Below are 25,515 nucleotides of genomic sequence, written 5' to 3' on the forward strand. Positions count from 1 at the left end.
CTATTAAGCGATTCTTTGGTCTTTCGAATTTTCGTTTTTCGAATTTTTAGATTTCTTGATTTCTCTACTTTTTGATTTCTCGATATTTCTATTTTTTGATTTCTCAAGTTTTCCATGTTTCAGTTTTAGGATTTTTCGATATTTCAATTTTTCAATTTTTCGATTTTTTGATGTTTTGATTTCTCGATTTTTCAATTTTTCGATTTTTCAATTTTTCGACATTTGAATTTTTTTTAAATTTTAGATATTTCTATTTCTTGATATTCCGATTTTTCGACTTCCCGCTTTCAGATTTTTCGGTTTTTCAATTCTTTGATTTTTAAAGTTTTTGATTTTTCAAGTTTTCAATATTTCGATTTTTTAATTTTTCGATTCTTCAAAATTTTCGAATTTTCAATATTTCAATTTTTGGCGTTTTCGAAATTTTCGACTTTTCCTTTTCTCAATTTCTCTATTAAGTGATTCTTTGATCTTTCGAATTTTCGTTTTTCCGATTTTTCGATTTCTTGATTTCCCTACTTTTTGATTTCTCGATATTTCAATTTTTTGATTTCTCAAGTTTTCCATGTTTCAGTTTTAGGATTTTTCGATATTTCAATTTTTCGATTTTTTGATGTTTTGATTTCTCGATTTCTCAATTTTTCGATTTTTCAATTTTCCGACATTTGATTTTTTTTTAAATTTTAGATATTTCTATTTCTTGATATTCCGATTTTTCGACTTCCCGCTTTCAGATTTTTCGGTTTTTCAATTCTTTGATTTTTAAAGTTTTTGATTTTTCAAGTTTTCAATATTTCGATTTTTTTGATTTCTCGGGTTTTTTAAGTTAAATGTTTCAATTACAAATTTTTCGAATTTTGGGCTTCTCGATTTTTCAATCCTTTGATGTTTCAATTTTTCGATTTTTTTTTATTGTAGATTTTCGATTTCTCGATTTCCAGTTTTTTATTTTTAGTTGTTCGATTTTCTAAATTTGGTTTTAACCATTTTTCCATTTATCGATTTTAGGATTTTTTGATGTTTCAAATTCCCGATTTTAAACTTTTTAGTGTGCATGTACATACTTCAGTTTTTCGATTTCTTAAGTTGTCGATGTTTCGGTTTTAATATTTTCCAATTTTGAGATTTGTCAATATGGCTATTTGTCAATGTTTCGATTCTTCAAATTTTTCGATTTTTCAATATTACAATTTTTGGCGTTTCGAAATTTTCGAGTTTTCCCTTTCTCAATTTCTCTGTCAAGCGATTCTTTGATTTTTCGACTTTTCCTTTTCCCAAATATGCGATTTTTTGATTTCTCAAATTTTCTGTTTGTTTTAAGATTTTTCAATTTTGGGATTTTTCGATATTTCGATTTTTGATGTTTTGATTCCTAAATTTTTCAATTTTTCGACATTTTAATTTTTTTTGAATTTTTGATACTTCTATTTTTCGACTTCTCGCTTTTAGATTTTTCGGCTTTTCGATTTTTTGATTTTTATAATTTTTCGATTTATGGGGTTTTTAAAGTTAAACATTTCGATTTCAAATTTTTCGATTTTCGATTGTTCGAATTTTGGGCTTATCGATTTCTTAATCTTTTGATGTTTCAATTTTTCAATTTCGATTTCTCGGTTTTTCGATTTTTCGACTTTTCGATTCTACAGTTTTTCAATTTTTCAACATTTCAGTTTTGGGATTTTTCGATTTCATGATTTGTTAATTTTTCGAATCTTCAATTTTTCGAATTTTTTTAATCGTAGATTTTCGATTTCTCGAGATCTAGTTTTTTATTTTTAGTTTGATTTTTTAAATTTGGTTTTAACTATTTTTCCATTTATCGATTTTAGGATTTTTTGATGTTTCAAATTCCCAATTTTAAACTTTTTAGTGTGCATGTACATACTTCAGTTTTTCGATTTCTTAAGTTGTCGATATTTCGGTTTTAACATTTTTCAATTTTGGGATTTGTCAATATTGCGATTTTTCAATGTTTCGATTCTTCAAATTTTTCGATTTTTCAATATTTCAATTTTTGGCGTTTCGAAATTTTCGAGTTTTCCCTTTCTCAATTTCTCTGTCAAGCGATTCTTTGATTTTTCGACTTTTCGTTTTCCCAATTATGCGATTTTTTGATTTCTCAAATTTAGATATTTCAGTTTTAAGATTTTTAAATTTTGGGGTTTTTCGATATTTCGATTTTTTGATTTTTATAATTTTTCGATTTATCGGATTTTTAAAGTTAAACGTTTCAATTTCAAATTTTTCGCTTTTCGATTGTTCGAATTTTGGGCTTATCGATTTCTTAATCTTTTGACATTTCAATTTTTCAATTTCGATTTCTCGGTTTTTCGATTTTTTAGTTTTTCGATTCTTCAATTTTTCGATTTTTTTTAATTGTAGATTTTCGATTTCTCGATTTCCAGTTTTTTATTTTTACTTGTTCGATTTTTTAAATTTGGTTTTAACTATTTTTCCATTTATCGATTTTAGGATTTTTTGATGTTTCAAATTCCCGATTTTAAACTTTTTAGTGTGCATGTACATACTTCAGTTTTTCGAATTTTAAAACTTTTGGACTTTTATTTTTTTTATATAGTTTTTGACATTTCAATTTCGGGAATTTTTTAAAGTTCATTTTTTTCAATTTTTCGATATTGATTGATCTTTCGATTTTCGGATTTCGATTTTTCCGTTTATTAATTTTCGATTTTTAAAATTTTTTCATTTCTCGGTTGTTCGATTCCTCGGTATTTTTTGTATTTTATCAAAGGACCGGGATTTGTTTTGCTGCAGTGTAGGAACGATGGAAGTTCTGTCGAAATAATCTTCGACCAATTTTTTAATAGTATTTTTTGTCGTTTTTGTAGTCCCCCTTTTTCATGATTTTTTTTGTCAGCTGCTTTTTTTCCGTTTTTCTAGCTTTTTGTGGATTTTTTCTCGCACTTTTTGAATCCGTTTTGGGCGCATTTTTTGTATTAATTTTTTTTTGTCTCATTGTTGGCCCTTTTTTCTAGACACTTTATCGTGTCCTTATTTTCACTTTTTTTTTGCATTTTTGATGGACTTTTCCGTATTTTTCGTTTTTGTTTAATTTTATTCGCTTTTAAAGCCGTTTTTTTGTCATTTAGAGTTGCCTTTTTTGTTGCATTTTCCTGGTGGACTTTTGTTGTGTTTTTGTCCTTTTTGTTGAATTTTTAGTCTCATTTTTTTGTTGAATTATTAATGTCCTCTGTTTTTGAAGTCTTTTTTGTGGATTTTCTGTGGCTTTTTTTGTTGTTTTGACCCGCTTTTCATCGTTTTTTTTTTGTCGATATTAGTTGTTTTTTGTACCTCTCCTTTTAATTGATTGTTTTGTCTTTTCTTGTCGCCTTTTTCTAGCTTTCTTTGTGGATTTTTTTATCGATCGTATCTTTTGTGACCTTCTTTGTCGCATTTTTTGTCTTATTTAAATTTTTTTCCCATTGTTGACTCCCTTTTCTAGTTAGTTCTGTGACCTTATTTTCAATTTTTTTTCATATTTTGCTATTTTTTCGTTTTCTTTTTGTGAGTTTAATATTTTTTAAGTAATTTTTTTGTGTTACATTTATTTTTGGTGGAATTTTTGGTTGTTTTTCGGCCTTTATCGTCTTTCTCTTCATTTTATTGAACTATCAGTTTTTGTAGCTTTTCTTCTCATCTTTTGTAAGGTATTTGTTTTGACTCCCCTCTTTTAATCGCATTTTTCGTCACTTTTCTGTCCTCTTTTTTATAATCTTTATTTTTTGTCATTTATCTTGTTCTTATTAAAAAGTTGATTCTGAAATTTTCTTTTGAAAAATTCATTTGTAGCACACCTACAGTTCTTTACCTAGGGTTTGACATCTTAACTTTGAGAGGTGATCATAAAGAAATAAAACTGGTAAAATCAAATTTTATAATTTACTGCCGGGAAGAGGGAAGTTCACTCCAAATAACTTTAAATCAGCTATTTTTGTGTGCCTTATTAATATATTCTGTTAAAATACACTTAAATTCAGAGTATTAAAGAAAAATTCGACACTTTTTTTTTCGCATTTCTTACTGACATTTTTTGCAACCTTTTTTTGTAATTTTTAGGCGCTTTTATTTGTTTTTTTGCTGCATTTGTTTGTCGACTTTATTGCGACGTTTTTCCCTTTTTTGTCGCTTCTTTTTTGCGGAATCTTTGTCGCATTTTTTGTGATCTTTTTGTAGCATTTTTGGTCTTGATTCAATTTTGTTGCCCTTTTGTTGATCCATTTTTCCAGTCACTTTATGTGACCTTATTTTCACATTGTTTGTGACTTTTTGTCGCCTGTTCTAGCCGTTTTTTGTTATTTTTATGTGAATTTCTTTTGCATTTTTTAAAGTAGCATTTTTTGGAGAATTTTTATTGTCCTTGTTCTTGCAGTCTTTTTTTATGGACCTCCTTTTTTTTGTCGTTTTTTTTTGTTATTGTTGTAGTCGCATTTCTTTATCGCTTTTTATATCTTTTTTTGTTGTGTCATGTTCTTGTTAAAAAGATGATCACGAAATTTTTTGTAAACATATTAAAATACACTTAAATTACGAGTATTAAAGAAAATTGAAAGAAAATGTACTGGGCAACATTTCAAGTACACTTGATACTTAAAGTACTTTTTCTAAAATTAAATTTAGTGCTTTACTTGCTTTACTAATACTTTAGGTAGAACTTTGTACTTGTTAACGGAAGCATTTTTGTCGAGTACTTTGAACAGCTCCGATCTTATCTAAAATCTAGACCTTCACGAATACATAATTATAAACAATGCAATTTTTCTTTTTAAAAACGGCAAAACTTCAAATATAACGCACCCTTCCTAAGTTGAATTTCTTCTGACTCTGGTGGTGCAGCGGCTGCGGATGCCCATCCTCCGAGCCCGGATTCTCCGGTAGCCTCCGGAACAGCAGTTTATACTCTTCAATGGGACTAAACGACTCCACCGCCCAGCTGATATTGTAGCTATCCTTCCAGCTCCCTCTAGAGGCGCTGCTGAATTTAGCCGGGTTGGGCTTGCCTGAAAATTTAAATGCTTGAAACTCGTCCGGGGACATACATAAAACAACAACTTGAAAAATAAAAGAACAAAGCGCCAACGTGGCAGAATTGCATTCCATAAAAAGCGACTCAATTAAATGAATCACCCCTTTGTATCTCCGCCGAACATGCCATCGGAGCAGGACGACGCACGTTTGCTGGTAATGAGGATTCATAGTCGCAGGAATATGTTGTGCGGATGTTCTACTTTTATTGGCTAAGCGACGAGAGGTGATGTACACTTTTTTAAAATGGTGCTCTTTGAGCGAGTGCATGCAGGATGAAATTCGTAAAAGGTCACGTAGGGTGTCAATATTTGCCGGCGTAACGAAGCCTGGGGGAGGGTAACGTTTTTAGTTTTACTGGCGGAGTTCATAATATTGGTTGGTAAGTCATAACAGCGACGTCACACGCTACAAGAACCGGCACGTCGGTGGAATTTATTTAATTTGGATGGGGGTGGGGAATTACAAATTCGGCGAACTGAAACTTAACACACGAACGAAAACTTGGTTTACGACTGCGGGTTGTTACGACTACATTTTTAAGTTTAGTGTAAGTTATGTTGTGGTTTATGGTCGTAGTTTTTAAGTTAATGAAATCATACAGGGTGGCTCGGCGAAAACATTGATGTTTATGCAATATTCAGACATTAGGAGCCTTCAAAACGTATTCAAGTTGTTTCAAAAATAAAAGGCAAGGGTACATCAAGATTTTTTCCACATTCTTTAAAAAACACAATTTCAAAGATTTATTGCCACATTCTAGGAGCCCCTGAGGCACCTTCAATCTCTTTAAAAAACTAAAAGTCCTGATCTTTCTAGATTGTCTTAAAAAAAAACATGCATTCTTTCAACTTCTTCAAAAATATACTAGCGAGCTGTGGTACTCTTCCAATCTTCTTAAAAAACAAAATTCAAATAGTCCCCAAGATTCTTTCACATTCTCAAAAACAAGACCTTGGAAATCTTTAATAGCTTTTTTATGCTCTTTAAAACACAAGTCTCCGAGATCTTTTCAAATTCTTTCAAAAACGAAATACAAGAGGTCTCAAGATTCTTTCACATTTTTTAAAGAAGATATTCCCCAAAATCTTTAAAAAACAAAAAAAAAACGTGACCCTGCAAGATTTTTTCAAATTTTTACAAAAATAAACCACAAAGATCCGCAAGATTCTTCTACATTCTTAAAAAAATATATTGAGTCTTAAGAGTCTTTAACTTTCTTAAAACAATATAGTGGCGGACTTAGAAACTCTTTCAAACTCTTGAAAAAACAAAACCAAAGGGTCTCTAAGATTTTTTTATGTCTCAAAAAGCAGAGACCCCTAAAACTTTTTCAGACTCTCAATATCATGAGTCTTCGATATTATTTTCAACTTCTTTCGAAAGGAAAATATAAGTGGTTGTAAGATTCTTTCACATTTTAGGAGCCCCTGAGATATTTTCGAATTTTTTAAAAAACAAAAAGTCAAGACCCTCCAGCATTTTTCCATTTTTTTTTTCAAAGGCATTAAAGACAATTCGATGCATTTTTCTAGAATCGCCAAAATGAGATATAGCCAATTATTGGAAATTTAAAAATCTCGATTTCAAACAGAATGTTTGAAAAAAGTTCTAAGATACAAATCTTAGAACTTTTTTCATGTCAACCCGTCGATATTTGTATGCTAGATTATTTGTGGATTTTCGCATAAATTTGCTGAAAGAGATTTTTTATTTCAACTTGCCGAAGTCATTCTTGACCTGATTTCAACGAAAATGCCTGTATTTATCCAGAATCGCAAAATTGAACCGTGGCTATTTTTGTGAAATTAAAAAAATATGAAAGTGAAAAAAAAATGTTTTGAAAATTTTAGTCCGGAACCGTCAACACACCATGTTTTCTGATTCAGTTCGACGAGATCCATTTCCCGGAAGTTTTTCTGAATTTTGAGGTAATTATTAGCCTCAAAAAGCTCCGATGAAATGGACAATTTTTTTAAATTTGACTTCCAGAAGCTTTTTGTGGCTCAATTTCTTCGAAAATTCTTACCATTTTTCCGGAATTATCCATTTTCTTGTAAATTTCGAGTTCTAGAACTCAAATGCGGCTTCGGTTTTTTGATACCCTCAACCGTTTTTCCAGAATCGACCGTTGAAATTTTGAAATTTTAGAAATTTTCAAAAATTGGCATTTCGCAGCGATTTTTTCGAAAATGTTGCTTCGCCACCATCAACATGCTATATTTTTGGAATCAGCGTGTCGAGATCTACGTCCCTGAATTTTTTCATAATTTTTAGACAACTTTTTTAAAATTGAAATTTTTTCATGGTCTTCAAATTTTGCAAAAATTTTGACATTTTCGAAACGCAACTAAAAACATTTTCTTGTAGATGTCGAGTTCTAGCACTCAAATCCGGCTTCGGTTTTTTGATACATGCAACCGTTTTTCCAGAATCGACCGTTGAAATTTCGAAATTTTTGAAATTTTCAAAAATTCGCATTTCGCAACGATTTTTTCGAAAATCTTGCTTCGTGACCATCAACATGCTATATTTTTGGAAGCAGCGTTTCGAGATCTACCTCCTTGAATTTTTTCATAATTTTTAGACAACGTTTTTAAAATTGAAATTTTTTAATTGGCCCCCCTTCTTTAAATTTCGCAAAAATTTTGACGTTTTCGAAACTCAACTAAATACATTTTCTTGTAGATGTCGAGCCGTAGAACTCAAATCCGGCTTCAGTTTTTTGATACATGCAACCGTTTTTCCAGAATCGACCGTTGAATTTTCGAAATTTTTGAAATTTTCAAAAATATGCATTTCGCAGCGATTTTTTAGAAAATGTTGCTTCGCGACCATCAACATGCTATATTTTTGGAATCAGCGTGTCGAAATCTACGTCCCTGAAATTTTTCATAATTTTTAGACAACTTTTTTAGAATTGAAATTTTTTAATTTCTTCTATTAATTAACTTCTTTAAATTTCGCAAAAATTTTGACATTTTCGAAACTCAACTAAATACATTTTCTTGTACATTTCGAGCCGTAGAATTCAAATCCGGTTTCAGTTTTTTGATACATGCAACCGTTTTTCCAGAATCGACCGTTGAATTTTCGAAATTTTTGAAATTTTCAAAAATTCGCATTTTGCAGCGATTTTTTCAAAAATGTTGCTTCGTGACCATTAACATGCTATATTTTTGGAATCAGCGTGTCAAGATCTACGTCCCTGAATTTTTTCATAATTTTTAGACAACTTTTTTAGAATTGAAATTTTTTAATTCTTTAAATATCGCAAAATTTTGACATTTTCGAAGCTCAACTAAATCCATTTTGTTGTAGATTTCGAGTTCTAGAACTCAAATCCGGCTTCGGTTTTTTGATACCCTCAACCGTTTTTCCAGAATCGACCGTTGAAATTTCGAAATTTTTGAAATTTTCAAAAATTCCCATTTCGATGCGATTTTTTCGAAAATGTTGCTTCGCCACTATCAACATGCAATATTTTTGGAATCAGCGTGTCGAGATCTACGTCCCTGAATTTTTTCATAATTTTTAGACAACTTTTTTAAAATTGAATTTTTTTCATGGTCAAAAATTTTGACATTTTCTAAACTCAACTAAATACATTACCGAAAACTTATTTTGAGATCGACTATTTAAAAAATCCAATTATTTTTTTCATGTCAAAACGTCGATATTTGTATGCTAGATGTTTTGTGGATTTTCGCATAAATTTGCATAAGTCATTCTCGATTTGATTTCTACGAAAATACCTGTATTTATCCAGAATCGCAAAAATGAACTGTGGCTAGTTTTGGGAAACACTGGTCAACAAAATTTAATTTTTTCTCTCTAACTTTGACATAATTGTAATGTTTTCGTTTAATTTGTCTCTGTATTTGTAACAAAGAGCATAAATCTTATAACTTAGCTCAGTTAAAAAAAATATGCATATTTGATGTTAGAAACACAAAATCAGGTAAAACAATTTAATTTTTGTATCTTTAACGGCAAAAAGTGTAGTATTAACAAAAGAACAACCATACACAAGAAAAAAACAACGAATGTAGTTTAAAAAACGAAAAAAACAAAAAAAACAGCGAAGACCGACGTTTTTTCGGTTGCCTCCTATAGATTTTATTGAAGATCTCTCGCTTGATGGTCCCGCAGTATTCTGCGAGAATTTAGGTGTTCCATTGATCTTGGTAACGTTTTTCTATCGACAAAATGCCCAGATGGATGTGTTCTCTATGATGGTCACTCACGTCGTCACAATTTTTGGGAAAAAAATCAAGGTGCGAGTGTATAAAATGCACTTTTAAGAATATGTTAATTTTAAATTTTTTATATGATGAAAACATGTCTTCTACTTACTAAAAGTAATTTTCTTATTGTTTCCCAAGAAGTTTGTAGCAATTTGATTACAAAAAAAATACACCTTATAGAAAGTTTCCTATTACTTAATAATACGATTTTTGTATTTTTCAAGGATAATATTTTAAGATTACTTTTAAATGAGAGCTAAGTTTTGGTTTAGCCCTTTATAATATCATTTAAAATTGTTAATTAAATAATAATTGACTGCTATAATAAAAGTTAGAGCTTAGCTGTTGACCAGTGAAATTAAAAAAATATGAATGTGAAACCAAATGTTTTGAAAATTTTAGTCCGGAATCATCAACACACCATGTTTTCTGATTCAGTTCGACGACATTCATTTCCCGGAAGATTCTGAATTTTGAGGTTATTATTAGCCTTAAAAAGCTCCGATGAAATGGACACTAAATTTTTTGTGGATTTCAGTTAATTAAATCTCAGTTTGAAACCGAATATTTTGAGATCTATAGTCTAGAGTTTTTTGTGGATTTCGAGATAATTTTGTGAAAAACTCAAATTTTCAAAAGCATTTTTGAAAATCAAAGTTTTGAGTTTTTCCGAGCCATTTCCAAGATTTTCCTAAGAAATTTTTTTGTTTCTAACTTCGAAAAGTTATTTTCGGCTTCATTTTTTCAGATATTCCAAGCATTCTTTTAGAATAGCAAAAATGGCATGTGGGCAACTTTGGGATATTTCAAAAATTTAATTGTGAAATCAAATATTTAGATTGATCCGGAAGCATCAACACGATATGTTTTTCGATTCAGCTCGTCGAAATCTATGTCCTACGTTTTTTTTTGGGATTTTTAGACAAGTTCAACAAAGCTCAATTTATTAATAAGCCCCATATGAAATTTTTAACATTTGCCTGATTACCTTTGAAAATTACCAAGAATGACTTTTGTTAATTTTGTCTTTAAGAAGGTTTTTATGGCTCCATTTCTTCGAAAATTCCTACCATTTTCCCAGAATCGCCAAAATGAATTATGGCCCATTTTTGACAATTTATAAACTCTAATTTGAAACCGAGGGTTCTGAAAATTTAGGTCCGGAACCATCCATGTTTTTTTGCATCAGCCTGTCAGGATCTATATCCTAGAACTTTTTGTGAATTTTTGGACCAATTTACTGAAAACTTTATTTTTCCATGTCCTGTTATGAAATTTTTGAGCTTGTCTTGAGCATATTTGAACATTTTCCAGAGATCTTTTTGTGGATTTCCAGCTGTAGAAGTTATTTTCGTCTTCATTGTTACGAAAATTACAATCATTTTGCCATAAAATAAAATGAAACCGAATATTTCCAAAATTTCAGTCGGCATATATAGCTCAGAATTTTTTGTGGATTTCGAGTTTATTTTACCAAAAGTTCAATTTTTCAAAACTATTTTTGAAAATTAAAGTTTTGAGCTTTTTCTGAGCACTTTTGAAAATTTTTTTGTTTTCAACTTGCAAAAGTTATTTTCGGCTTTATCAAAAAGCTATGTTTTTCGATTCAGCTCGTCGAAATCTATGTCCTACTATTTTTTCGATTTGTAAACATTTTTTTAATAACTCCACATATGGAATTTTTAACATTTCCCTGAGCACCTTCGAAAATTACCAAAGAATTACTTTCCGTTAATTTTGACTTCCACACGTTTTTCGGAGGTCCATTTCTTCGAAAAATCCTACCGTTTTTCCAGAATCGCCAAAAGAAAGTAAGTCACATTTTGAGACACATACTTCTTTTTTAAAAACTTAAAGCTAAAACCAAATATTTCGAAAATCTTGTTTCGAAATCGTGAACATGCTATGTTTCTCGAAATTTCAGACTTTTTTTGGGGATTTATAGACAACTTTGCCAAAAGCTCAATTTTTAGATTTTTTCAAAAGTTCCATTTTTCAGTGTCTCCTTCCTTATGATATTTTTTAACTTTTTTCGAGTGCCTCAGAAAACTACTTAAAGATATTTTTTGTTGAATTCCAGAGCTTTTGTCCTGTTAGCAAATACAACTATAAAAGAACCTGAATTTGAAACGGAAAATTTGAAAGACTTTAAAACATCTGTAGTCATCAAGATCTTTTCAAATTATTTCAGAAACACAATGCAAGAGTGCCTTAAAGATCTTCCACATTTTTGAAAAAGAAGGAATCCGCAATTAAATATTTAAAGAGTTTGCAAAACACTTAGGGATCTCTAATGACATGCTTTTGAAAACTTGAAAGAATCTTGCTGTCTCTTTTTTTGTTTTTGAAATAATTTGCAAGGATCTTGTAGACTCTTCACCTTTTGTTTTTTAAAGAGTTTGAAAGAGTGTCAAAGTCCGCTAGTATACTTTTTGCGATTTGTTTTTCAAAAAAAATCTTAGAGGGTCATGACCTTTGTTTTTTAAAGGGTTCGAAAATGTCTCAAGAACTCCTAGTGTGTGTGCATGAATCTGGAGGGAATTATCGATTTTTTTTATTTTTCGTTTTTTCAATTTCAAATTTTTCAGTTGCTCGATTTTTCATTTTTTCATTTCTTCAATTTTTGATATGCAAATTTTTCTAATTTTTACTTTAAATATGTATGCAATAATAAATACAACTTTTATAATTTTCCGATCTTTCAGTGTCACAGTTTTTTACGTTGCAATTTTCACGATTCAATAATTTTTCGATTTTACAATTTTTTTCGAATCATTTCGATTTTTCTTCTTTCCTATTTTTCGATTTTGCAATTTTTCGTTTTTTCATTTTTCTGATTTTTTAGTTTTTTGATTTGTCTACTTTTGGAATTACAAAAATGGAAAAATTGCAAAATTGTAGAATTGAAAAATCAAAAATAAAAAAATATAAAATGAACATTAACAAATCTAAAATTTGGGAATCAGGAACTTGAAAAAAAGTGAAGAACGAAAAATTGAAAACATGGAAAGATTAAAATTTGAGAAATTTAAAAATCGAAAAAGTTCAAAATCGAGAAAACAAAATATTGTAAAATCGAAATATCGAAAAATTAAAGGAATCGGAAAATCGGACAATTGAGAAATCCACAAATAGCACAATTGAAAAATTATAAGTGATAAAAACGAAAGAAACAGTGAAAAATAAAGGAAATGAAAAGACGATAAATTGTGATATAAAATCGAGAAAATGAAAGTCCGCTAGTATATTTTTTGAAGAAAGTGGAAGAATCTTGAAGGTTTTTTTAAAGAATGTAAAAGAATTTGGAATCTTGAAGAATCACGTTTTTTTATTCGAAGACGGTGTACGAAATGTTAAAAAGTAATTTTTTGGCTAAAATATTCTCCAACTCACTCATAAAACTTTTAAAACGCTGCCAAACCCTTTGATAGTTCTCGTCCTAACCTCATCAACATGTGAACTTTCACCAGCGTAATATATTTTCCACTTAAAACTGCGGAAAATCTTTAATGCAGCTTCACGCTCGTATCCTCGACGCAGTCGACAAACTTAGAGCAATTATCTATTAATCCTCCAGATTAATCCGTCTAAATTAGTTGAGTAATTTTATTGAAAGCTCAATTATTTGCATCAAGCATTAGAGCGTAGCGAATCAGATGCTCAGTCGACATCGACAATTCCTCAACTTCGCCAGCTGACAAATTTGTTTAAACAATTAGCGGAGTTGGTGCATTAAGCCGGCACGAATCCAAACTTGGACTTGTTTAATCGATGATTATTGAAGTTGTCACTCTAACTTAATGTTTTCTTGATTGGGCGTAATGGCGCCAAACTGAATACTAAGCATGTAATTACTGTGCAAACTTGTGTTCACACAAAAGGGGATCTTCGAGCTCTACTCATGTAGAACGCCTGATTGTAATTCTAGGAGTTATAAAGCGTCGAGAAAACATTAAATCAGCTAAAGTAAAACCCTAAAAAAACAGAACCCATAATTAGGAAAAATTGCCGCTTGTTCTTTTCACCTAAACCGTTTAACGCACAAAGTACTCAACATATCTAAGTGTTTATCAGCTCAAATGTGAAATTAAGCCGATTTTCGCCACGATAATCCATGAATTAATTGTGTGAAAACAGTTTCCATGTAAAAACTGCATGCGTGTTAAAAACTCGCGGCAATCAATTAAAGAACATCATGAAAAAGTGCCAACAATTTAATCCGCATTGCCCCCTCCATTTTCCGGTTAAAACGGGATCGATATAAAAAATAGCCGGTATTAAATTAAATCCAGCTGTATGGTGCGTGGTAAAATAAACTGACGACTTGGAAAAACCTTAGAAAGTACAGATACAAAAAAGTTTTTCCGACTTTTCCAGATAAGCGATCGCACCATATTTTATTTTATCGTGATATTCCCAAGTGACAAAAGTTGAAAATAAACAAAAATAAAGAAACCCAGTCAGTCAGGGCCGTCTGCGGAGAGGGGCTCTTCCAGGAAACTTACAGACGCAACTTCGCCGGGATTCGTGATAAAATACTTCTGAAGTGGAGGTGGCACAAAAAAATTGTTGGAAAGTTCTGTTTACCATATTTGGTATTTACAGAGAAAGTTACTATATTTATTGAGGTACTTAAATCATATATTGCAATGATCCTAATACTGTCAGGATTAAAAATCATCTAAATTTATAGTACGTAAAGGCAATAAAACAGTGTTGCTGTATCATAACGTAAACTATCAGTTTAAATTTTTCAGTTTCTCGATTTTCTAAGTTTTGAATTTTTCAAGTTTTAGATTTCGCAATTTTTCCCATTATTCGATTTTTCAATGTTTCGATTTTATATATTTGATTCTTGAATTTTATTTTTTTTTATTTAAATTTTTTAGAATTTTTGGATTTAAATTTTCTCGAGTTTTCAGTTTCTAATTATTCACTTTTTGGATTCTTTCATTTTCTTTTCGATTTGCAATTTTTGACTTCGTTTTTTATTTTCTTTGTTTTTATAATTTTTCGAGTTTTCAGTGTTTTAATTTTCTAATTTTCTGTTTTCTCAATTTCATTTTTTTTCAATTTTTAATTTTAAATTTTTCAATTTTCCATTTTTTTTTGTTTCTATGTTTTTCCGATATGCATCTCTTCGAGTTTTCATTTTAAAATTTTTCAGTTTTCCGATTTTTCAACTTTTGGATGTTACAATTTTTGGGTGTTGCAATTTTTCTATTTGCAATTTCACTAGTTTTTAATTTTTAATTTTTCAATTTTTCGGTTTTTCAGTGTTCTGATTTTCTAATTTTTCTTTTCTCAATGTGAAAAGCTTAAATTTTTGGATTTTTGAATTTTTCGATTTGGAATTTTTCGGTTTCCAATTTTTTTTAAGTTCTTCTTTCCTTTAATTTCAGATTTCTCGTTTCTCCGTTTTTTAATGTTTCGATTTTTAATTTAGAGTCCCGGATTTTTATTTTCTTTATTTTTTCAATTGTTCAATTTTTTATTGTTTCAATTTTATAATTTTTTGTTTTTTCAGTTTTATTTTTTTCAATTTTTCGTTTCGTCAATTTTTCGATTTGCAATTTTTAAATTAATTTTTTTGTTCCTTTAACTCCACAATTTTTTGATTTAGAATTTCTCGAGTTTTCAATTTCTTATATTTCAGTTTTCGATTCTTTCATTTTCGTTTCTTCAAATTTTCAATTTGAAATTTTTGGTTTCGGTTTTCTATTTTCGTTATTTTTACAATTTTTCGATTTTTCGTTGATCCGATTTTATAATTTTCTGTTTTCTCAATTTCAATTTTTCATTTTTGTTTTAATTTTACGATATGCATCTCTAGGATTTTTCACCTTTGAGATTTTTATTTTTTATTTTAATTTTAAACTTCTCAGTTTCACCATTTTTCAATTTTTGGTTACTTCAATTTTTAGATTTTTTAGTTTTTCGTTCCTTCAATTTTTGGATTTCTCAGTTTCTCCATTTTTCAATTTTGTTTCTTCAATTTTTAGATTTTGCAATTTTTGAATTTGAGGTTCTCGAGTTTTCGATTTTTAATTTTTCAGCTTTTCGGTTTGTAATTTCTCGTCTCGGTTTTTTATTTTCTTTATTTTTTTAATTGCTCGATTTTGTTTCTTTCAATTTTATAATTTTTTGTTTCTTCAGTTTTAATTTTTTCAATTTTTCGATTTGCGATTCATTACTCATTTTTTCTGTTTCTTCAATTTTTCCATTTTACAATCTTTCGATTTAAAATTTCTCGAGTTTTCAATTTCTAATTTTTCAGTTTTTCGTTTCTTTCATTTTTAATTTTTTAAAATTTTCGATTTGAAATTTTTGCTTTCGTTTTTTTGTTTTCTTTATTTTTACAATTTTTCGATTTTTCATTGTTCCGATTTTATAGTTTTCTGTTTTTTCAATTTCAATTTTTTGTTTCTTGAATTTTAGGATTCGCAATTTTGCAATTTTTATTTTTTTTTTAATTTTACGATATGCATCTTCTAGTTTTCAGATTTAAATCTTTCAGTTTTGCCATTTGCTAACTTGCGAATGTTTCAATTTTTGGATATGCAATTTAACGGGTTTTTAATATTTAATTTTTCAATTGTTAGGTTTTTCAATTTTTCAATTCTTTAAGTTTTCGATTTAGTTTTTTATTTTTTTTTTGGTTGTTCAATGTTCTGATTTTCTAATTTTTATTTCAATGTTAAATTTTCAATTTTTGGATTTTTCAAATTTTCGACTTGCAATTTTTCATTTAATAAATTTTAAATTTCTAAGTTTCAGCATTTTTCAGTTTTTGGTTTCTTCAATTTTCAGATTTTGCAATTTTTCGATATGAGTTTCTCGAGTTTTTAATTTTTCATTTTTCATTTTCATTTTTTCGATTTGTAATTTTTCGTTTCCGGTTTTTATTTTCTCTCTTTTTTCAGTTTTTTGGTTGTTCAATGTTACGATTTTCAAATTTTTTTTAAGTTAAATTTCTCAAATTTTGTTTTTTTTCAATTTTTAGATTTTGCAATTTTTCGATGAGTTTCTCGAGATTTTAATTTTTAATTTTTCTTTTTCAGTATTTCGATTTGTAATTTTTTGTTTCGGTATTTTCATTATTTTTTCAATGATTGGATTTTTCAATGTTTCGACTTTATAATTTTTTTGCTTTTTTAGTTTTAATTTTTTCAATTTTTCGTTTCTTCAATTCTTCGATTTGCGATTTTTAAATTTTTCATTTTTTTGTTTTTTGAATTTTTAGATTTTACAATTTTTCAATTTAAAATTTCTATAATTTTCAATATCTAATTGTTCAGTTTTTCGATTCATCCATTTTTCATTTCTTCAATTCCTCGATTTGAAATTTTTGGTTTCCGTGTTTTATTTTCCTTACTTTTACAATTTTTCGATTTCGATTTTAAAATTTTCTGTTTTTTTTAATTACAGTTTTTCGTTTGTTTCTTACGATATCTTTTCGAACTTCATTTTTAAATTTTCAATTTTCCGATTTCTCAACTTTTGGTTGTTTCAGTTTTGGATTTTGCAATTTTTAGATTTGCAATTTCACGAGTTTATAATTTTCAATTTTTGAATTTTCAGATTTTTCAAATTTTCCATTTCTCCAAATTTTCGATGTGCAATTTTTCGTTTTGCTTTTTTATTTTCACTCTTTTTCCAGTTTTTCGGTTGTTCAGTGTTCCGATTTTCAAATTTTTCCTATGTTAAATTTTTCAGTCTATAATAATATTACCAATAATAATAAAAATAATAATAACATTTAAAATTTTTCATCTATTCAATTTTTCGCTTTCTATTTTTAATTTTTCAATTTCTCGATACTTAATTTTCCAATTTTTTGATTCACTAACTTTTTCCAAATTTTAACTTTCTCAATGTGCAGTTTTTCAATGTTTCGATTTTTCATTTCTTCAGTTATTCGATTTGCAATTCTTCGATTTTCCACTTTTTAAATTTCGCAATTTTTCGTTTTTTCAGTTTTTGGATTTTTCAATTTTTCCGATGTTTTAGTTTTTCGATTTTTAATTTATCGATTTTTCATCTTTTCGAAACAAAAAAATGGAAAAATTGTAAAATTATAAAACTGAAAAATGAAAAAACGAAAAGGTATAAAATAAAAACTTTGAAAAATCTAAAAATTGGCAAGGAAGCATTTAAAAAAAAAAGAAACGAAAAATTGAACAATCGAAAGATTAATTGCCAAATATTGAAAATTTTAAAAACTGGAAAATCGGGGAATTCAAAAACCAGGGGTTGAACATTTGAAGAACTGAATAAAAGAAAAATTATAAATTCAATAGAGAAACATTGAAAAAACAAATGATTTTGCGAATTTTATTGTTTGATGACAACCCTTATAAGTTAAAATGACCCTATTTGCAAATCCTAAAATTCAAGAAACGAAAAACTGAAATTGAAAAAACAGAAAATTATAAAATCGGAACAATGAAAAATCGAAAAATTGTAAAAATAAAGAAAATAACAAACGAAAGCAAAAATTTCAAATCGAAAATTTGAAAAAATTAAAGAAACGAAAAACTGAAAAATTAGAAATTGAAAACACGAGAAATTTTAAATCGAAAGATTGTAAAATGTAAAAATTGAAGAAACAGAAAAAAATGAGAAATTTAAAAATCGCAAATCGAAAAATTGAAAAAATTAAAACTGAAGAAACAAAGAATTATAAAATTGAAACAGACAAAATCGAGCAATTGAAAAAATAAAGAAAATAAAAAACCGAGACGAGAAATTACAAACCGAAAAGCTGAAAAATTAAAAATCGGAAACTCGAGAACCTCAAATTGAAAAATTGCAAAATCTAAAAATTGAACAAACAAAAATCGAAAAATGGAGAAACTGAGAAATTCAAAAATTGAAGGAACGAAAAACTAAAAAATCTAAAAATTGAAGTAACCAAAAATTGAAAAATGGTGAAACTGAGAACTTTAAAATTAAAAAAAATATAAAAATCTAAAAGGTGAAAAATCCTAGAGATGCATATCGTAAAATTAAAACAAAAATGAAAAATTGAAATTGAGAAAACAGAAAATTATAAAATCGGATCAACGAAAAATCGAAAAATTGTAAAAATAACGAAAATAGAAAACCGAAACCAAAAATTTCAAATTGATAATTTGAAGAAACGAAAAATGAAAGAATCGAAAACTGAAATATAAGAAATTGAAAACTCGAGAAATTCTAAATCAAAAAATTGTGGAATTAAAGGAACAAAAAAATTAATTTAAAAATTGCAAATCGAAAAATTGACGAAACGAAAAATTGAAAAAATTAAAACTGAAAAAACAAAAAAATATAAAATTGAAACAATAAAAAATTGAACAATTGAAAAAATAAAGAAAATAAAAATCCGAGACTTTAAAATTAAAAATCGAAACCTCTAAAAACTCAAATCGAACAATTGCAAAATCTAAAAATTGAAGAAACAAAACATTAAAAAACTGAGAAACGAGAAATCTGAAATTAAAGGAAAGAAGAACTTAAAAAAAATTGGAAACCGAAAAATTCCAAATCGAAAAATTGAAAAATCCAAAAATTTAAGCTTTTCACATTGAAAAAAAAAAAACTAGAAAATGAGAACACTGAAAAACCGAAAAATTGAAAAATTAAAAATTAAAAACTAGTGAAATTGCAAATCGAAAAATTGGAACATGCAAAAGTTGAAAAATCGGAAAACTGAAAAATGAAAAAACGAAAAAGTATAAAATAAAAACTTTGAAAAATCTAAAAATTGGCAAGGAAGCATTTTAAAAAATAAACAAACGAAAAATTGAACAATCGAAAGATTAATTGCCAAAAATTGAAAATTTTAAAAACAGGAAAATCGGGGAATTCAAAAACCAGGGGTTGAAAATTTGAAGAACTGAATAAAAGAAAAATTATAAATTCAATAGAGAAACATTGAAAAAACAAACGAATTAAAAAAAGGAAAAATTGTGATATAAAATCGAGAAAATAAAAATTAGAAAATCGGGGAAATGAAAAATAAAAAAATTCAAGAAATTTAAAAACCAAAAATTTTTATATAAAAAATAAAAATCGAATAAAAAAGAAAAACGAAACATTGTGAAAAATTGGTCGACGGTAGAAATCCGTATTTTTCGAAAAATTATAAGGTTTGATTTTGCGAATTTTATTATTTGATGACAACCCTTATAAGTTAAAATAGGGCCACCCTGTGTTAGTAATGCTAAAACTTAGGGTATTGATAAACCACAAGTATAACTAGAGTCATAATATTTTGGATATTTCAGAAAGGATTTAATTGGCAAATTTGGGATAACGTCATCAATTTTTGGTAGGGGATAAACAAATAAATTTTGATTAACGATTTACCATGCTTACGATGACCTTAAAATGTCCAAAACTCATTAGTGTTGACATTTTTATTAATTTCATTTTTATTTAAAGACATAACATTTACTAATTAATTTATTGACGAAATTTTAGCTTTCTAGTTATAAAACTTAATTTGCCAAAAAATTTTAAACCTGCAGGTAGCCATATTGCGAATTTTCATTCTAATAACACATTTGTGAAAAATCCTAACGACGTTAGAAAATAATTAGGTCGCCCATGCGGTGCTAATGGCATGTTTAGCCGTTAATAAAAGAGAAAGAGAAGAAAATTTATTCACGTTATGTTGTTGGAGAGCTGGCTTGATATGCATGTACATTAACTTTATTATACAGCAGGAGGAATTATTTATGGGTAATGCATTCATTGTCCAAACTCCAAACTTTTATATAATTAACTGCTCCGAAACGGTTTATTGTGCTCTTTGCATGGATGAAGTCACGTACGTTTAAAACAAAAATGTCTCGATAATACAGTCATCCAAAAATTATTACGCCTGGAAAATTTTGTATGAATCACAATGAATGTACAGTACTATATTTTAATCACCGCCACTGCCTTTGATTAGATCTGTAAATTATAAAGCGGAGATTTTCGTTTAAATAAATACATAAAAAATGTCAACCTTAAGCGATGAAAGCCGATATCTTCCCACCTTCTTGTCCCCAATAAAACTTAAAATTTTTCATAACTCGCCCTCTCGTAATTTTCAAACAACTGTTACAATTACCAAAAGCCGCGACGTAGTGCGCAATTACGCACGTAAAGATATAAAAAAAGTAATAAAGTTTATTACTCTTTTGGGAAAGTGGCAAACTTTTTATTTGTGGCTTTTTACTTCAACGCGAATTATGACATCCTCCTCAAATTAAAAATAATTGCAAGTTGTATCGTTGAAAGTCTGCATTTTGCGCCATCCATCACCGTCAACCCTTATGTAAGACGCTCAAAGCGCGTCGTAATTACTTCATGCAAAATAAATGTTTCCTTCGATATTAACTTCGACAAAAGTGCAATCAAGCTTGATGGAGAATCAATAGACAATGCATGTGTAGAAGTAGAGCGCCAGGAACATATACAACTGCTGTATTTCCTGTTTTACTGATCCATAAAGGTGACATCTAACGGTAATATACGGAGCAGTATGTGTTGGAGCACCTGTGGTGAACATTTTCACAGCTGAAATGACGACTAATTGAGTTTTACTGCGTGCTACTAAAGGGAATGGCTTATGACTGAGATGCTGCATCATGCTATTAGCAGATGCGCTGCACCAATCTGTTTCTAATAAGGTTTAGTTCGCGACTCTAATGCTGTTAAGGCGGGATTAATTCCGGATGAGGCATATTTTCAATTTAAATCTATAGGAGAAACGTCTTGAAATTAGTTTATGTTTAGGGAGATGGAGTAAGCGCACATATGTGTTTATTAGAAATGCTGTATGCAAGCGTACTGGGTTTCTATAAATGTTTATAGGGTCGAAGTAGGTCATGGAAGTGTGTCGCGCATCATTTTATCCGGATTTTATTTGCTCCCTGAATGCTTCGAAGATTTCATTTCCATTTGTTCCCTAGTTGTTTCAAAACGTAATTTATTAAATATATTCTTTTATTACAAAAACTGATGATGACACATAAACACACTCTCAAAACTCAAAATTTTGCTGAGCAAAATTATATGCTTTATACTTGCGAATTAATTAATTTTGTTAATTTACAGATTTCTTTTTACATTAGTAGTTGCAAAGTTTGGTTACAGAACGCAAATTTAATTAAAAACACAACTTTTGTACCACCCACTAGCCAAAATACGTTTATTAATTGTCGCCTGAGAACTTGTTTGATCTACAGACCAGAGCGCACTCAGGCCAATATCGACTCTAAGCGAAATTTTATATCCTCCGTTTACGGTTTATGCATCCGTGCTGAGTTTTTACCAAAGAATGTTAAGATTTTTGGATAAAATTCAAAATTTTACAACTTATACTTAGTTATTGGAAGGATGTTAAATCGTTAGTCAAAATTTATCCGTTCATGCCCCTAGTAATTGATGATGTCGTCTTACAATTTTGTCGAATAAATGTTATTTAAATGTTAAAAAGTAGCGTAGTCTTGAACTTCCGGTTTATAAATAAGCTATTGACATTTCTCGATTTTTCAACCGTAGATGTCTCAATTTTTCAATATTTTAATTTTGGGCTTTTTCAATTTTTCCATTCTTCAAATTTTCGATTTCTTGATTTTTTATTTTTCGATTTATTAATTTTCCGATGTTTCAATGATACGATTTCTCAATTTTTGTCCTCTCCAATTTTACGATTTTTAAATATTTCAATTTTTCAAATTTTTTCGTTTCTAAATTTTCAGTTTTCCGATTTGTGAACTAATCTTTTTTTTATTTTCCCATTTTTCGATTTTACAGTTTTTTTGATTTTTCAATTTTTTGATTTTTTAAGCTTACGATTTTTCGACCCTGCATTCACTTTACTAATTTTTTAATTTCTTAATTTTGTTTGACTTTTGGAATTTTTCAACTTTTCGATTTCTCGAATTTTCGTTTTTTTTTATTTTTTGGATTTTTAATTTTTCTATAAATTTCAGATTTTTCATTTTCTCGACTGTTTTTTACTTCGATTTCTCAATTTTTCAACTTTTCGATGATTTGATTTTTCAATTTTTAAAATTTTTCGATTTCAATTTTCAGTTCAATTTTCCAATTTTCCGAATTTTTGAGTTTTCGATTTTCCAATTTTTCTTTTTCAAAATTCCCCGATTTTGCAATTTTCTGATGCCTGGATTTATTAATTTTTCAATTTTTAGCTTTTCTTCTGGTCTTTCCATTCCTCGATTTCTCGATTTTTGGACTTCTAGACGTCCCAGTTTTTGAATTTTTCCATATTCCGATTTTTGGATTTTTCGGTTTTCCGAATTTTTACTTTTTTTTCAATTGTTCGATTTTCCAATTTTTCGATGTTTCCATATTTCAGTTTTTCGATTTTTAAGAATTTTAGATTTTCGAATTTTATTTTTTCATTTTTTAATGTTTGGATTTGTCCATTTATCAATTTTAAATTGCTCCATGTTTTAAATTTTAGATTTTTCGATTTCTCGATTTTTTTTATTTTTCAGTTGTTCTGTATTTCTCGTTTTCAATTTTTCAGATTTTGACATTGCTAAATTTTTGGTTTTCCTATTTCTAGATTTCTTGAAATTTCGATTTTTTAGTTCTTCAATTCTTAGATTTTTCGGGTTTGCTTTTTTGGTTTTTCGATTTCTCAATTTTCCAATTTTTTAAATTCTGAAATTTTGGATATTTCTTTCAGTTTTGGGATTTTCCAGTATTTTGATTCTCCAACTTTTTGATTTTTTATTTTTTGTATTTTCATTCAATTCAATTTTTCGACTGTTTTATATTTCGATTTCGCAATTTTTCAACCTTTAGATATTTTAATTTTTTTACTTTTAAAATTCCGGATTTTTCAATTTCTCGAGTTTCCAGTTCTATTAGTACAGTAGTATTATAGTATTTATATTTTAATTTTTCAATTTTTTATCGAAATTCGGATGTTTGGATGTTTTGATTGTTCAATCAATCTTTCAATTTTTCCATTTTAAACTTTTCGATTTTTCGATTTTTTAAATCTTCCAGTTTCGGTTTCTCAATTAATCTATTCTTGAGTTTCCCATATCTGGACTTCTCGAAATTGCGATTTTGCGGCTTTGCTTTTTTGGTTTTTTGATTCCTCAATTTTCCATTTTTTTAATTTCTTAATTTTTGGATATTTCTTGCAGTTTTGCGATTTTCCAGTATTCTTTAATTTTTCGATTTTTCGACTTCTAAATTTTTCGATTTTTCGATTTTTTATTTTTTGTATTTTCAGTTTTTTGTTGTTTAAACTTTAGAATTTTCAATTTTTCGATATTTTAATTTTTCAATTTTTAAAATTCTAGATTTTTCAACTTCTCGTGTTTTCAGTTCTTCTATATGTTAATTTTTCAATTTTCCGAAATTATAAATTTTCAATTTTTCAATTTTTTCAGATTTTGATTTATCGAGATTCGTATGTTTTGATTGTTCAATCGCTCGATTTATCAATTTTTCCATTTATAACTTTTCGATTTTTAGGCTTCTTTACTTTTCGACTCCTTGATTTCTAGATCTTTTGATTTTTCGATTTCTCAATGTCTCAGTTTTTAAATTTTTCGATGTTTCGATTTTTGAATTATCCGATTTTTCAATTTTCCAATTTTTTAAATTTTCGGGTTTCGATATCTCAATTGATCTATTTTTTTATTTTCCCATTTCTAGACTTCCCAAAGTCTCAATTTTTCAGTTCTTTAATTGTTCAATTTTTCGATTTTTCGGGTTATAGATTTTTCAATTTTACGGTTTTTAAATATTTCGATTTTTCAATTTTTCAAATTTTGACGTTTCTAAAGTTTCAGTTTTCCGATTTGTGCACTACTTAATATTTTTTTTTTCATTTTCCCATTTCTCGACTTCCCAAAGTTTCGATTTTTTTCAATTCTTCAATTTTTCAATTTTTCAGGTTTATTGATTTTTCAATTTCTCGATTTCCTAAGCTTAGGATTTTTCGACTTTGCTTTTTTAGTTTTTCCATTTTTCATTTTCCCAATTTTTTAATTTCTCAATTTTTTGGATGTTTCTCTCAGTTTGCGACTTTTCAATATCTGGATTTTGCGACTTTTCGGTTTTTGGAGCCCTGGATTTTTTGATTTCGCGAGTTTTTACTTTTTGAGTTCTCAATTTTTCGTTAAACTTTAGATTTTTCATTTCTCGGCTGTTTTATATTTCGATTTCTCAATTTTTCAACTTTTCGATGTTTTAATTTTTCAATTTTTAAAATTCTAGGTTTTTCGATTTCTCGAGTTTTCAGTTCCTCTATATTTCGATTTTTTTTCTTTAAAATTTTTCGATTTTTCAATTTTTTGATGTCTCGATTTATCGAATTCAGATGTTCTGATTGTCAGTTTCTGGATTTATCAATTTTTCAATTTTTAATTTTTCTTCTCGGCTTTCTATTACTTGATTAACGATTCTCTAATTTTTCGAAGTTTTGAATTTTGGATTTCTTGGTTTTTCGATTCTTTAATTTTAGGCTTTTCAATTTTTCGATTTTCCAATGATGTTTTGATTTTTCAGTTATTCGATTATGCAGTTTTTAAATTTTTAAGATTTAGAATTTTCGATTTGTCGATTTTTCGGTTTTTCAATTTTTAAATTTTATAATTTCGAATTTTTTGATGTTTGAATCTCTCCATTTTTCAATTTTGCGATATTTTAATTGCTCAATGTTTTAAATTTTAGATTTTTGGAGTTTTCAGCTGTTCGGTATTTTTATTCTTCAATTTTTCGATTTTTCAGCTTTGCTTTTTTGGTGTTTCGATTTCTCAATTTTTAAAATTTTTTAATTTCTCAATTTTTGGATATTTTTGTCAGTTTTTAGATTTTCCAGTATTTTGATTAAACTTTTCGATTTTTCGACTTTTAGATTTTTCTATTTTTCGGTTTTTTATTTTTTGAATTTCCAGCTTTTCGTTGTTTAAACTTTGGATTTTTCAATTTTTCGACTGTTTTGTATTTCCCATTTTCCAACTTTTCGATTTTTAATTTTTCAATTTTTAAAATTCTAAATTTTTGAATTTCTCGAGTTTTCAATTCACCCATATTTTAATTTTTCAATTATGTGAATTTAAAAATTTTCGATTTTTCAATTTTTTCAGATCTCGATTTATCGAGTCGGATGTTTCGATGTTTTGATTGTTCAGTCTCTCGATTTATCAATTTTTCCATTTCCGACTTTCCGATTTTTCGATTTTGTTCTAAGTAT

At 28.1% G+C, this 25,515-nt stretch overlaps 1 protein-coding gene across 5 annotated transcripts in view; it reads right to left on the reverse strand.

The window, feature by feature from the left end:
• LOC135127782 (limbic system-associated membrane protein) overlaps positions 1-25,515 on the reverse strand; it is an 829,211-nt gene that overhangs the window by 13,642 nt on the left and 790,054 nt on the right. For all 5 annotated transcript variants that reach the window (XM_064054398.1, XM_064054399.1, XM_064054400.1 and 2 more), the window contains exon 8: positions 4,816-5,018. In XM_064054398.1, the coding sequence (XP_063910468.1) occupies positions 4,816-5,018 (203 nt within the window). The remainder of the gene's footprint in view (positions 1-4,815; positions 5,019-25,515) is intronic.

This window comes from Zophobas morio, unplaced genomic scaffold, assembly GCF_036711695.1.
Source record: "Zophobas morio isolate AGI-343-1 ecotype UQ-CSIRO unplaced genomic scaffold, CSIRO_AGI_Zmor_V1 ptg000012l, whole genome shotgun sequence".
NCBI lineage: Eukaryota > Metazoa > Arthropoda > Insecta > Coleoptera > Tenebrionidae > Zophobas > Zophobas morio.